At 43.2% G+C, this 12,221-nt stretch overlaps 1 protein-coding gene across 1 annotated transcript; it reads left to right on the top strand.

The window, feature by feature from the left end:
• Nucleotides 1-1,493: 1,493 nt before the first annotated feature.
• On the top strand, nucleotides 1,494-10,470 carry NPL (N-acetylneuraminate pyruvate lyase). Its single transcript, XM_079314254.1, has 12 exons — nucleotides 1,494-1,501; nucleotides 1,678-1,746; nucleotides 3,445-3,518; nucleotides 3,889-3,976; nucleotides 5,080-5,137; nucleotides 5,219-5,294; nucleotides 6,576-6,668; nucleotides 6,975-7,123; nucleotides 7,319-7,365; nucleotides 8,154-8,238; nucleotides 8,565-8,604; nucleotides 9,673-10,470. Exons 2-12 carry the CDS (start codon nucleotides 1,682-1,684, stop codon nucleotides 9,822-9,824), a joined length of 927 nt encoding a protein of 308 aa, XP_079170380.1. The 5' UTR covers nucleotides 1,494-1,501; nucleotides 1,678-1,681; the 3' UTR covers nucleotides 9,825-10,470.
• Nucleotides 10,471-12,221: the final 1,751 nt, after the last annotated feature.

Raw genomic sequence — 12,221 nt, forward strand, 5'->3', positions numbered from 1 at the left:
GGGAATAGAAGAGTGTAGATAAAGGGGATTTCTGGGAGAACAACATGACCCTCTAAGAAAAGGGAAATGTGTGTGCTTTGTAAGGAGCTGCCAATAAGGCCAAAACCCAGAGAGTGAGCTCTGCATACAGACAGCCCACAGTGAGCATATTTTGGAGTGGAGGAGGAATACCACAGCCCCAAACTCCTGAGGTTGTTATGTGAATACATGAAAAATGTGCTCCTGGATCACACAACAGGGGATTGTTCTCTGCAGGCATTGGGTGCTCTCAAAACATGCTCTGATGGAAGATCTGAAAGTGCACACTGAAGACAATTTTTAGAAATATTTTTAGAAGTTTATTGCTATGAATCTGTTCAGGGCAGTACCTTGTCTTATGGGATGCTAGTATTCCACTGGTCAGATCTGCTGGGAGCAGATTTGAATCCTGGCCCAGCTGCAGTTCTGGTGGGATGGGGAGGATTGTGCTGTGCATGACTGCCATGGAGCCCACACTTCCCAATGGACATGGTACACATCTGGTGAAACCATGTTGGGCTGCATGCAAGGAGTAGCCTGCTCCTTTGCCCTCTGTCCTTGTGTCCCAGAGCAGGGACACTGCACTGCTATTGGGAGTGCTTCCAGCACCTCAGCAGGTATGGGGGGACATTAGGTGAGATATTGGGAAGAGGTTTCTCTGTGTGAGGGTTGGGAGGCCCTGGCACAGGGTGCCCAGAGAAGCTGTGGCTGCCCCATCCCTGGAAGTGTCCAAGGCCAGGTTGGACAGGGCTTGGTGCAAGCTGGGACAGTGCAAAGTGTCCCTGCCCATACCAGGGGGTGGCACTGGGTGACCTTTTAAGGTCTCTTCCAACCCAAATCATTCCAAGACTTTGTTTATCTCCATCCTGTTATTTACTAGTATTTAAAGGTTCATTTATTTATTTTTATCCTGAAGTTTGCAGATATCGATGGGTGACCCAAACCAGCCTCATCTCTTGCACTAAACGTGGGCAGTAGGAGCCCGTGCTGGGCTGGACATAGGGGCTACAGGCAGGGGATGGGATGGGATGGGATGGGATGGGATGGGATGGGATGGGATGGGATGGGATGGGATGGGATGGGATGGGATGGGATGGGATGGGATGGGATGGGATGGGATGGGATGGGATGGGATGGGATGGGATGGGATGGGATGGGATGGCATGGCATGGCATGGGATGGGATGGCATGGCATGGCATGGCATGGGATGGCATGGGATGGCATGGGATGGCATGGGATGGCATGGCATGGCATGGCATGGCATGGCATGGGATGGCATGGCATGGGATGGCATGGGCGAGGGCAGGCTGCGCGCAGATGGGCTGGACGCGGGGCGCTGCTGAGGAGGGTGTGCCGGGCTGGGCGGGGCAGGCCGGGCTGCACAGGGCTGGCTGTCCGTGCTCAGCTGCTGCCGCTGTCCCCGCCCTGTCCCCGCTCCTGCCCGCCCGGCCGTGCCGCTCCGCCGGAGCCGCGGGGATCGAGGTGAAGGGGAAGCGCGGAGCCTCCCCCGCTGCCCCGCATCCTTCCCTCGGGAATGGCTCTGCAGAGCCGCCTCCCTGCCCGGCCAGCTCGGCTGCACGGCCGCGGGGTTTTCACCCCTTCGCAGAAGCGTCTGAGCAGCCATGGTAATCGCTTTTACACCTCTTTCTTCCCAGCAGATCAATGACACCCCGAAAGAAGTTAAAGGGTCTTGTAGCTGCTACCATCACTCCAATGACTCCGGATGGGTGAGCTGCCAAAGTTGCACTGATTGCTGTTTCCTTCCACCCCTGTTTTTCTTCTTTCTCATTTGGAACTGATCTGCATGCTTTTTTTTTCTTCTTCTTCTTTCTTTTTCTTTTCTTTCTTTTTTTTTTTTTTTTTAATCAGATCTCTGATGGGATCGGGGGAACTATTAAACTGGTCCCACTATTAATAGGACCTGAGTGAGATTCCCTTGTTCATGCTTCCTTCTGATGCCAACAAGTACTGTGGCTCTGGGTTTGGAGTTTGGATCAGTCTCGTATCTCGTTTTCTGTTGCTTTGTGGATGCAAATTCATATTCATATCATATCATATATCATAGTAAATCAACGTTTATCATAGTAAATCAAAGTTTATCATAGTAAATCAATGTGTAGAGGATTGCAGTGTTTTTGCATTTGCTAAAGAAAATTGCAGTTCTAGTTACAAAGAGCTCTCAAGAGCTAGAAAATAATTGTCAGAATCTGAAGGCCTTCTAGACTTCTCTCTGCCTTAGCTAAGTCATGCATGCAGTCATGTGTGTATGAGTGCATTGGATTGGTCTAAACTTGGAGAAAATACTGCAAGGACAGCACAGTTTTGAAAATAACATCAAACTGAAACTTGAAATTCAGCTTTCTTCAGAGCAGGGGTGACAAACAGAAGGCTCCTGGCTGCATTGTGATGTTGCAAGACCAAGTTGTTTGGAGTCAGCAGAAAACCCTGAGCTCTTGTAGGTGGTGTGTTAGGATCTGTACCTGCTTTTGAGAGACACAGTGGAGATTTGCTAATGCAGATCTCCAAAAGTGAACTTTACTTTAAGTGCTGAAAAACATGGCTCCATCCCAGTCAGGGAACTGATTGCATTGCAGTAACTGTTTTGATTTTTGCTTTAAAGGAAACTTATTTCTGTTTTCTTTTCTATTATGACTCAAATTTATCACAACATGGTATTTAGAGAGTGACCTGAGCCCTCTGCCTGGACTCCAAGGTCCTTGTCAGATGTTCTGGGAAGGCATCTATGCAATTTTGGGTGTTGTGTAAAACCTATCAAGGCATCAGAATAGACAATAGGTTTGGTCTGTTCTTTTGACAAATGAAAACACCAGTGAAATATTATACACTAGTAAACAAAATAAGTTTGTCTTGCATAGAAGATAACCCAAGAATTCTCTTTCCCCTCTTTGGCAGGGAATTCTGTTGCTCTCCTCATCCTTTAAGGAGAGAGAGAGGTCAAAGTCACATCCAGCAGATGCCATTTCACTCTCTGTATCCAGCAGTTACAACCACCCAACAGTTTAACCATTTGCCAGCACATGCACAAATAACTGTGCTCTCAAGAGGGCTCCTGTTTCCCTCAAAAGAGGAAAAGGTTTTAGTGTCTCCTGTTCTCTCATATCTCCCAAAAAAGTTCTTTGCTGTGACAAGCCTGCAGCAATTCCCAATAAAAATTTGGAACAGCAAACTACTTGTCAGGAGGAAGAGAAACTGCAAGAGGCTGAGCTGCTACCCTCAGATGTTAAACAGAGGTCAAGGGTTTCTTACCTCTGGGTAATCTGTCTGTATACAATTGCAAGGCTTCAAAATATATGGGTTTTTTTGGTTTCTTAATCACTAAGTTTAAAATAACTAACTTTAATAACATAAATAAATAAATAACATAAGTGGGGACTTAATAGTTGCTGTGGTTCCTTTTATTGCAGCAAAATTAACCTCACGGTGATTGGTCAGTATGTGGATTATCTGGTAAATGAGCAGAATGTGAAGAATGTTTTTGGTAAGTGACAGAAACTACATTACAGCCTTTCTATCTGGATGGGAATCCTGTGAGATCTTACCTGGTAGGAGCTGTAGTGGGAGGGAATGTGGCCATGGGATCATCCTGGCCATTCATATTTACCAGTGGAGAGAGTGTAAGAGGTACTTTAGGCATCTGGTTTTGCCCACACCCCATTTCTGTGGGGGATAAAATAAGGTGCTTTCATAAGGTGATATTCCCAGAGATGAATGGATAAGGTTGTATTGACAGAGAAGACTCATCTGAATGATTCTTCCCAACTCAAAAATGTTAGTTCTTGTCTTCAGTGAAATTGATGTGTGTAGGTGAGGCCTCAGGCAGTGTGTTGTATTTTGTTGTGTTGACACAGTGAATGGCACAACAGGAGAAGGCCTGTCCCTTAGCATCCAGGAGAGGAAGCAGTTGGCAGAAGAATGGATGTGCCAGGGAAAAGACAAGTAAGTAACTGAGAGGGAATGGGGAATTCCAGATCTTATGTTATAATAATGCCAGATTGCAAAACTAAGTGTGCTGATGCCTTTTTTAAATTTACTTTGAAAGTATTGTGTTGCTGGGCTTTGTTCCCCAGCTCCTTTATCACAAAAGTATGTTTTCCTGTTGCTTAGAGAGCTTGTGAGAGTCCTTCTCTTTGGTACACTGAGAGGTGGAGGGATGAGAAAGGGCTTGGAAAAGAAGGGCTGTCCCCTTTGCTTAGTCTTGAGAAGAAATGCAAATAAAAAGCACTTCTGAACCGTTTAATGTATGACATTACTTGGTGTGACTGAAGCTGAGGTGTCAAGTGCTTAACTGCTTTCCTAAAGGTGCAAAGTTAGTAACAGAAAAAAGAATTCAGTGTGGATCTGCAGCTGTGTATCCAATTGCAGCTTCATTCTCCCTTTCTTGTACCTGTCATAGCCTTGTACCCCTCACTGCTGCCTTTCTCTTGGATGCTGGGTCAGAGGATGTGCAGAGGAGGAGGTGTTGTGGGGGAGAAGGACAATGAGGAGAAATAAACTGATGTGAAGGACCAAGGTCTTCAGATCCATAATTTTTATATCCATGTCTCCCATGGATATAAAGGAAAAAAACAGCAGTGGGGTTGATGAACTGGAACAGGAAAGATTCCCTTCACAGGAGCAAAAAGCAGTCAAAGGTGCTGCTGTGAGGTTGAACTCTTCTGGTAGGTTTGCAAAGAAACAGGTTTAGAAAATAAAGACATACTTTGATTTCCTTTGCCATTCCCAGCCTCCCCTTAAATCACTGATGTTTTAATTTCAATTTCCTAATAAAATGCTAAGATTCATCCCTCCTGATAGCCTTGCAAGTACAACAGGAAGTCACATGTGACTTATGTTTATAAATGGGCTTTTTTCTTCCAGCACCACTTGTCACTGTCAGCATTTTCTCCATGTTTCTGCTCATCAGGTCCACACAGGCTCAACTCTTTTTTTTAGATTCTTGTTCCATCACTGCCTGGGCTGAAGCAAATAATTTTGGCAGCCTGATAGTTCACCATCACTAAAACCTCCCCAAAATCTTCTGAATTTGTTTTTTTGTGCAGATTGGACCACGTGATCATTCATGTGGGAGCATTGAATCTGCCAGAGTGCCAAGAGCTGGTGTGTATATGATATTTTTCACTCTGTGTGTGATAAATAGAAGCAGATATATCCTCAGATACTCTCCATTGTCTTTTATAGGCAAGACACGCAGCAGCCATAGGTGCTGGTGGCATTGCTGTCATAGCCCCCTTCTTCTTCAAACCCACAAACAAAGGTGAGTAGATGTGATTGCAGAGGCCTTTTTATTGGCCTCCCAACCTTCATCATAGCTAAAAGATTAATGCTATGTACTTTCTTTGGAAAATGTTCTGATTATAATGTTTGCACAATTGTAATGGAAAAGCAAAACCTGCAAGAAGCACTTTTTAAAGATGAGAGATAGCAGAATTGCCCTAGTAAGAAATGGGAAGGATGTATTTTGGGATGTATTTTATTAGCCTTTTGTACATAGAAAAATTGCTTTTGGAAAGAATAGTCTAGTTACTAGTCTGTGTTCTGAATGGATGGTTTGGTGTTCGTGCTTGATCTGAACCACATTAGGAAGCAGCTGGTTCCATGCTTTCTCTTGCTGGGCATTGACCAAGTTGAGCAACTGCTGATAGGCAGGTGTGGCTCCTGTTTCTGAGGTGATCAGGTTTGTTTCTGTTAAGAAACAGAAACCTGTTAAGGTTACCTCAAAACTTGCAAACTGAGTATTTTGTCCTTAAGATCCTAACAATAACATAAAAGAACCACATGAAGTGGAGGTTTGTAAAAGAAATATGAGAAGTTGTCTGAATGAATTGTTGTCTGAATGGAAATGTTCATATGAAAGCATCAGAAGAAACCAGAGTAACTTGCCAGAATGGCTGATAGTGACAGCCAGGACACAGTCAGTGGCAATCAGACTGGTACTGACAGAGGAACAGCACAAAAGTCAGCAGAAACCTCCCTGAGAGTAGGATGGCAGTGAGGGTTCAGCACTGTTTTTTGCCATTCTTCTTCCTTCTGTGTCAATGAGAAAATTGCCTAAGATCTGTGAAGGATTCAATGAGCAAGATTCTCAGGAAGAATGTCAGCCATAACAACTCTTTGATCCCTAAAATGGTGGAAAAAAAGTTGGCCAAAATCCTGCTCATCATCTTCACCAAGCAATACCCCAGGGAGGTGAACACGAACTTGATCCCTTGTCCTTTGTTGCACACAAGTGATCCTGCTGAAACCACTTGGCACACAAGTGTGGCACATGTGAGAGCATGCCTGAGTTACACTGTAAGAGAATGAATAGGAGCTATAGAAACTGGTTTGATTTAAAAGAAATACTGTACTTGCCTTTCTTAAGGTCTCCCCTGATTTATGTCACATTGAATGTTTTATGACATGTGAAAGGTTTTGTATGACTTGCTGTATGTGGTGCACAAGCTGAGGCCTCTCCACAGCCCCTGTGCTGTGAATCTGAACTATCTCCCTATGAATGTCTCCTTCTCTTATGGGATACCTGATGGTTTCCTTCTAGATGAGCTGGTTGCTTTCTTACAGAAGGTTGCATCTGAAGCCCCTGAGGTGCCATTTTATTACTATCACATTCCTCCTCTGACGGGTGTGAAGAGTAAGTACAGAGTACAGATTCTTTGGTTATTTGCTCTGGAAAGAAGGTTATATGGTGTTTATGAAAGAATGGGTATATATTTAGTATTAAATGTGTTACTGCCAGTTCATTCCTAAACTTTTCTGATCTGGCAAAATAGTCTTACTCTTTGTTGTCTTACTCATTGTTTTAGAGTTGTATACTTTACTAGGCTTAGGCTGAAAGTGAACAACTTGTAAAATATGAAGTCTGTCTCATGGGGACAAGGCAGGGAACTCTCCCAGAACAGGCCTGAGTTCCCTCATATGAGATTGCTATTCTGCACAGTTCGTGTGGAAGAGTTGCTGGATGGGATAAAAGCACAGATCCCCACCTTCCAGGGTGTGAAGTTCAGTGACACAGATCTCTTGGACCTGGCACAGTGCATAAACAAGAATGAAACAGCAGAGTTTGAATTTCTTTATGGGGTGGATGAGGTAAGACGCTTTTCTTAAAAATAATTTCTTCTAAGGTCCTCTCTTGCTTCAGCCTTTGGGAAGAAGTAACCCTGGACATTCAGTGCAAGGCAGTTTTACTGCTGCCTCCATCCCACCACACTTTTTTTCCCTTGATTTTATTATATGAAGTAATTTTTTTTTACTTTTTTTTTTTCTCCCTCCACCCCAAACTAGCAACTGTTGAGTGCACTGGCAATAGGGGCAAATGGAGCAGTTGGAAGGTCAGTATGGCTTGGACTCCTTCCCCTCACACATACACTGTGTTGTTTTATCTTGCACTGTCTGCATAGTATTTCCCTGACTGCCTTCAGTCACAGCAATGGAGGATTTTGCAGGATAGGGATGTACAGAGGCAAACAGACACAGAATTTAGCCCCAGTCCTAGTGAAGGGACAGTCATATAATCCAGGATCTCAGATTATGTTCCTTTGGGTGATCATTGCTCTGGTTTCTAAGCTGACCCAAAGGTTTCAATGTACTTTTTATCCTGATGGCAGCTTTTGAAGTAGGTAATCACTTTTATCTGGATTGGGTAAGGAATCAAATCCCAGAGGGGTTAAAATTGTTAGTTCACATGAGCAGTCTGTGAGGAAAAGAGCTGTGCTGAGTTTAATTTCTGATTTATCCTCTGCCCCTCATATCAGGCTGATTGGATGAATTACTGTGTGATACCTGTGTTCCTATCTAGGCAATCCATTAAACGAACAACTGGAAAATTAAGATATTGACTTTCCTTATTACCCAATGATGTCTTTCAGTTTTTAGTTTTGAAAAAGCAGTTCCATTTGGAAGGAACTGGGAAGAGAAATTGGCTCTCTTAGTTCTTCCATGGAGCTTGGCATACTTCAGATGCTTGACAGTACATTCCACCACACATGAACTCCACAAATTTGTCTCACAATAATGAGAATATCAACAGCAAAAGCCTGTGGTTACTTCTTTTGTTTCACTCGTTTTAAGTTCCTTCTTTGCATTTACCAATTCTGTTTTTGGTTTGGTTTTTTGACAGTACATACAACTATTTGGGCCGACAAACCAATCTGATGTTGCAAGCCTTTGCAAAGCCAGACTTTGCCTTGGCACAGCAGTACCAGGTACAGCATCTTCCTGAGCCTTACTGGGAACAACCTCCTTGCTCTTCTAGCTTTACTGTGGCTGCTCTCCATGTGGTTCTGTCATCCATACCAAGGCACCTTTATTGAAAAAAACTCTTTCATCTTCATCCCCTCTTTTTGTTATTCATCCCTCCTCACTTTTTTGACCATTCCTTACTACCTTTTAACCTTTTAATCACTTACCCTTCAACTCTAATTTCCTTGAAGCAAATGAACAATGATATAATATATAAATGTAGTAGCTTGAGATGCTTTTAGACCTTCAAATCTTTGGGTGTTAATAAATTACTATTGGTCTTTTCTAGTTTCTCACTGGGGAATTTCTCAATTTTGTCATCAAACTGGGTAAGTAAACTGGGTAAACACTGCCTGTTTCCCTCGTGTCTAAAAGTGCAAACTTTCTGCTTCTCAAACTCTCATGTTGCTGTACTCTTAGAACTTCCTTCCTGAAAGATTTTATAGAGAAAAACTGTTGCATCTGCTGTTTCCCAACTTAGTAGCAGTTGGGAGCTCCAACAAAGGGAGCTGACCAAGCATCCCTGACAGATTACACTCTCCCTTCCTTCCTTCTGCTCTGAAATCTCACAGATTTAAAGCTGTGACTGTGATTTACCCTTGTTCTTATCCTGACTCTTTCTGTAGGGTGTTTTTTGTTGGGTTTTTTTAAAAGCTCATTTCCAGCTTTAGTTCTACAGTAATTTTTCTGAAATGATGGTGCCCAAGTAGAAGAATAGCTCTGATTTTTTCTCTCCTGCCTTGCTGCAATTAAACAGGAATTTTGTTGAAGACTGTACAAAGCCAAAACATTTTAAAAATTGAATGATTTCTAGAAACAAAATCAAGTTTAAATATAAAAAGCAATTAAAACCAGCAGAGTAGTTTATGGAGACAGAAAAAAACATGAAATGTTTACATTAAATTAATCAGACATTTAATGAAGAGAACTGTTTATTGTGGGTTTGCTGTACATATGCAAGCCCTGATTAATCTCACCAAGTTTTAGAGCTTGGTTGTATTTCTTGGGTTCAAAGTCAGAGGAATTGCATTATTTTTTTTGCCTTAGAGGTGAAGAGGCAAACACTAAATATCCAGAGGTACATAAGAAGTTGTGAGCTATGGACAGAGAGCAGGATATCACTACTCCCAAGGCTTGGCTCTGTGTGAATCTGCATGAGGGGATGCTTACATATGAATAAATGTAGTAAGTAGGTGTAATTTTTACTGCAGTGTTGCTCCTGTCTGCAGGCACAGTTACTTGTTTTCAATTACCCTGTTCTTGCTTCCAAGGAATGCTTGAAGCCTGGTTGATACTGGATTACACAGCAAATCTGTACTGCTGCTCTTTTGGACACTTTGAGGCTGCTTTAAGGAAAGTGGTCTGCAAATGTCCTGATTTTGCTTTTTTCTGCCCAGGTTTTGGTGTTGCACAGACTAAAGCTGTAATGACTTTTGTTTCTGGCATTCCCATGGGACCTCCACGGCTTCCCCTTGTTGGTGCCTCCAGTGAGTTCATCATCAAGGCCAAAGCCAAGCTGGACAGCATTGTGTGGCCTAAAGGTGACTGATCATAGTCATGGAATCATTAAGGCTGAGAAAGACCTCTAAGATCATCAGGACAAACCATTAACCTGACACTCCTGGGTCCACCACTAAGGCACATCCCCAAGATCCACATGTATGATGTTGTTCACTTCCATGTCGATCTGGAGGTTTATTTTCTGGGATTCTCTGCCATATGGCACATCCCCCACATGATGGGCAGGATTTCTTTCAGGGAACTGGACACTGCTCACACTGCTCCCCTGGAACTCTGTGTTCCAGGACTGACTGGGCTTGTTTAGTAAAAAAATAGCAAATTTTTCCCAGTTAGAGGAGTGGGCTGATGACTTTTGCCTAGAAAGGAGGAAGATCTATCTCTACCCCCTCTCAGCTGGATGGTGTTTTGTCCCTCTATGAGGACACTACATTGTGGGTTTAAACAACAGTATGACACCAGCAAGTTGCTCAGGCTGGTATCTGTTCATCAAAGTCACTGGGACATTGTCTGTGCATGTAAAATCCTGCTTCTGTCTGATCTCTGTTTTTATACACCTTAATGCGAAATTAAAAAAAAGAAATCACTTCTGTAACAGCAAGCTTTGGATCACTAATAAGCAGGTATTTCTCAATTTTTTTTCCTTAGGACAGAAATAAAGCTACAATTGAGCTGTACACCTCCATGTGGCAATGCAGAATGCTGTCATGCAGGTTAGGAAGGCATAGAATTGTAGAAGCATAGAATGGTTTGGGATGGAAGGGACCTTAAAATCATCCCAATTCTTGGGCAAGAATAAGATACATCATAACCAACAGAGAAGCTAGCAAATACTAACCCACAAGCTAAAGACAGGGTGAAACTAGGCAAGAAATAGTGAACGAAGCTTGCATAAAATGAAGGACAAATCTTGCTAAAAACAGTAAGGAAATCGCTGAAGCAGCTAAAAGAGGCTGTGCGTGGCTATAGGAGGAAGGTGAAAAGGGCAGGGCGAGGAGGACATGCAGCCTCCACCAGAGGAGCACGGAGGGAGACGCGGAGCCTTCCTCAGTGCCAGCAGCAGGGTGCACTGAGCCTGAGCCCCCCGTGTGTTGCTGACAGTAACGCGTGCTAAGGAACAGTTATATAACCCACATTTCCTAAGGGAAACAATGGTACATTGAGTACAGCCGCAGGTTGTAATTCTCTGGGTGCCTGGTGTGCACTCATAGGAGTGATCCCCGCCACCCGGCGGCTGAATAAAGCAAATCCTCACCTTTTGGGCTTTGGCTATGTGAAAAACGAGGATCGCTTTCCTGGTAATTTAAAAAGGTTTAATAAAAAGACGATAGGAGACAAGACAATAAAGCAAAGGGTTAATACGGCCGGGTGTTTGGCATTCAGCCAAGAGCACGCCTGCTGTTTTGGAGACACTCCTTAAATACATCAGCCCGTTGCATATTCATAGATTCTCATGCATTATTCAAAAACATTCCTTTGAGTTTCCCCCAACGTGCCCCCCCTTCCATCCTGTAAATCAACATTTTAAAATTTCTCCTTGTGGCTCCCTCCTGTCACATACTCCCTGATAATGGGCAATCAGTAAATTTCTTCCCTGGGGTTCTGGCGTCTGTCACTGCCATCTTCATCCAGATAGGGTAATCCAAGAATGCAAAGAATTTCCTGATTATCTTTTACTATTCTGAGTTAGTTACCTGAAGAAAAGCTTTTTACATTACTATGCTATAGTCCAAGAAAAATATAAATTTATCACACCGCTATTTCTAAGTTTTGTTAATAGCAGAACTAAAAGAAACTATATTCATACAGCAAAGTTTTCCTACATTATACATATAGATTCACTTTAATATTTGCAAAAGGTCAATAATATAATACATACTCACAGCAGTCTTGGAAGTGTCTCAGCCCAGTTTGGGGTGATTCACTCCGTGTCCTGATGTTGGGGGCCACAGAGCTTTGCAGGTGGGGTCTCACCAGAGCAAGTGATCTGATGTCACATTGACAGGTGTGTTCTTTCGTGTCCTGGGCTGAACTTCATGCTGGATAATGGTCCCTGTGGCTGACACACGAGGGGTCCCATCCCTGACTGCTCCACAGGATGATGATTGAGGGGGGCTGGAAGAAGGGAAGAGAGATCCAGGATATACTGGGGCACTTGAGTGGTTTTGCCACAGCCAGTGGCACCACGGATGACAACAACAGAACTGTGATGGATTGCATCCAGAATTTCACTTTCAAAATTCTTCAGAATGTCAAAATTTTCTCTCTTCTTGGATCTGGGAAAAAAGTCCAGGACATTGCCAAAATCTTCAATAATTCAGCCTGTACCGTTCCACATCTATACTTTGCCTCACTTTTTCTACACTTTTCCCTTTCCCAAAGGAAAAACTGCCAAAGAACAGGTCATAGGTTGCATTTTTTTACTGAC

This window comes from Erithacus rubecula (genome assembly GCF_903797595.1).
Source record: "Erithacus rubecula genome assembly, chromosome: 10".
In the NCBI taxonomy this organism is placed as follows: Eukaryota; Metazoa; Chordata; class Aves; order Passeriformes; family Muscicapidae; genus Erithacus; species Erithacus rubecula.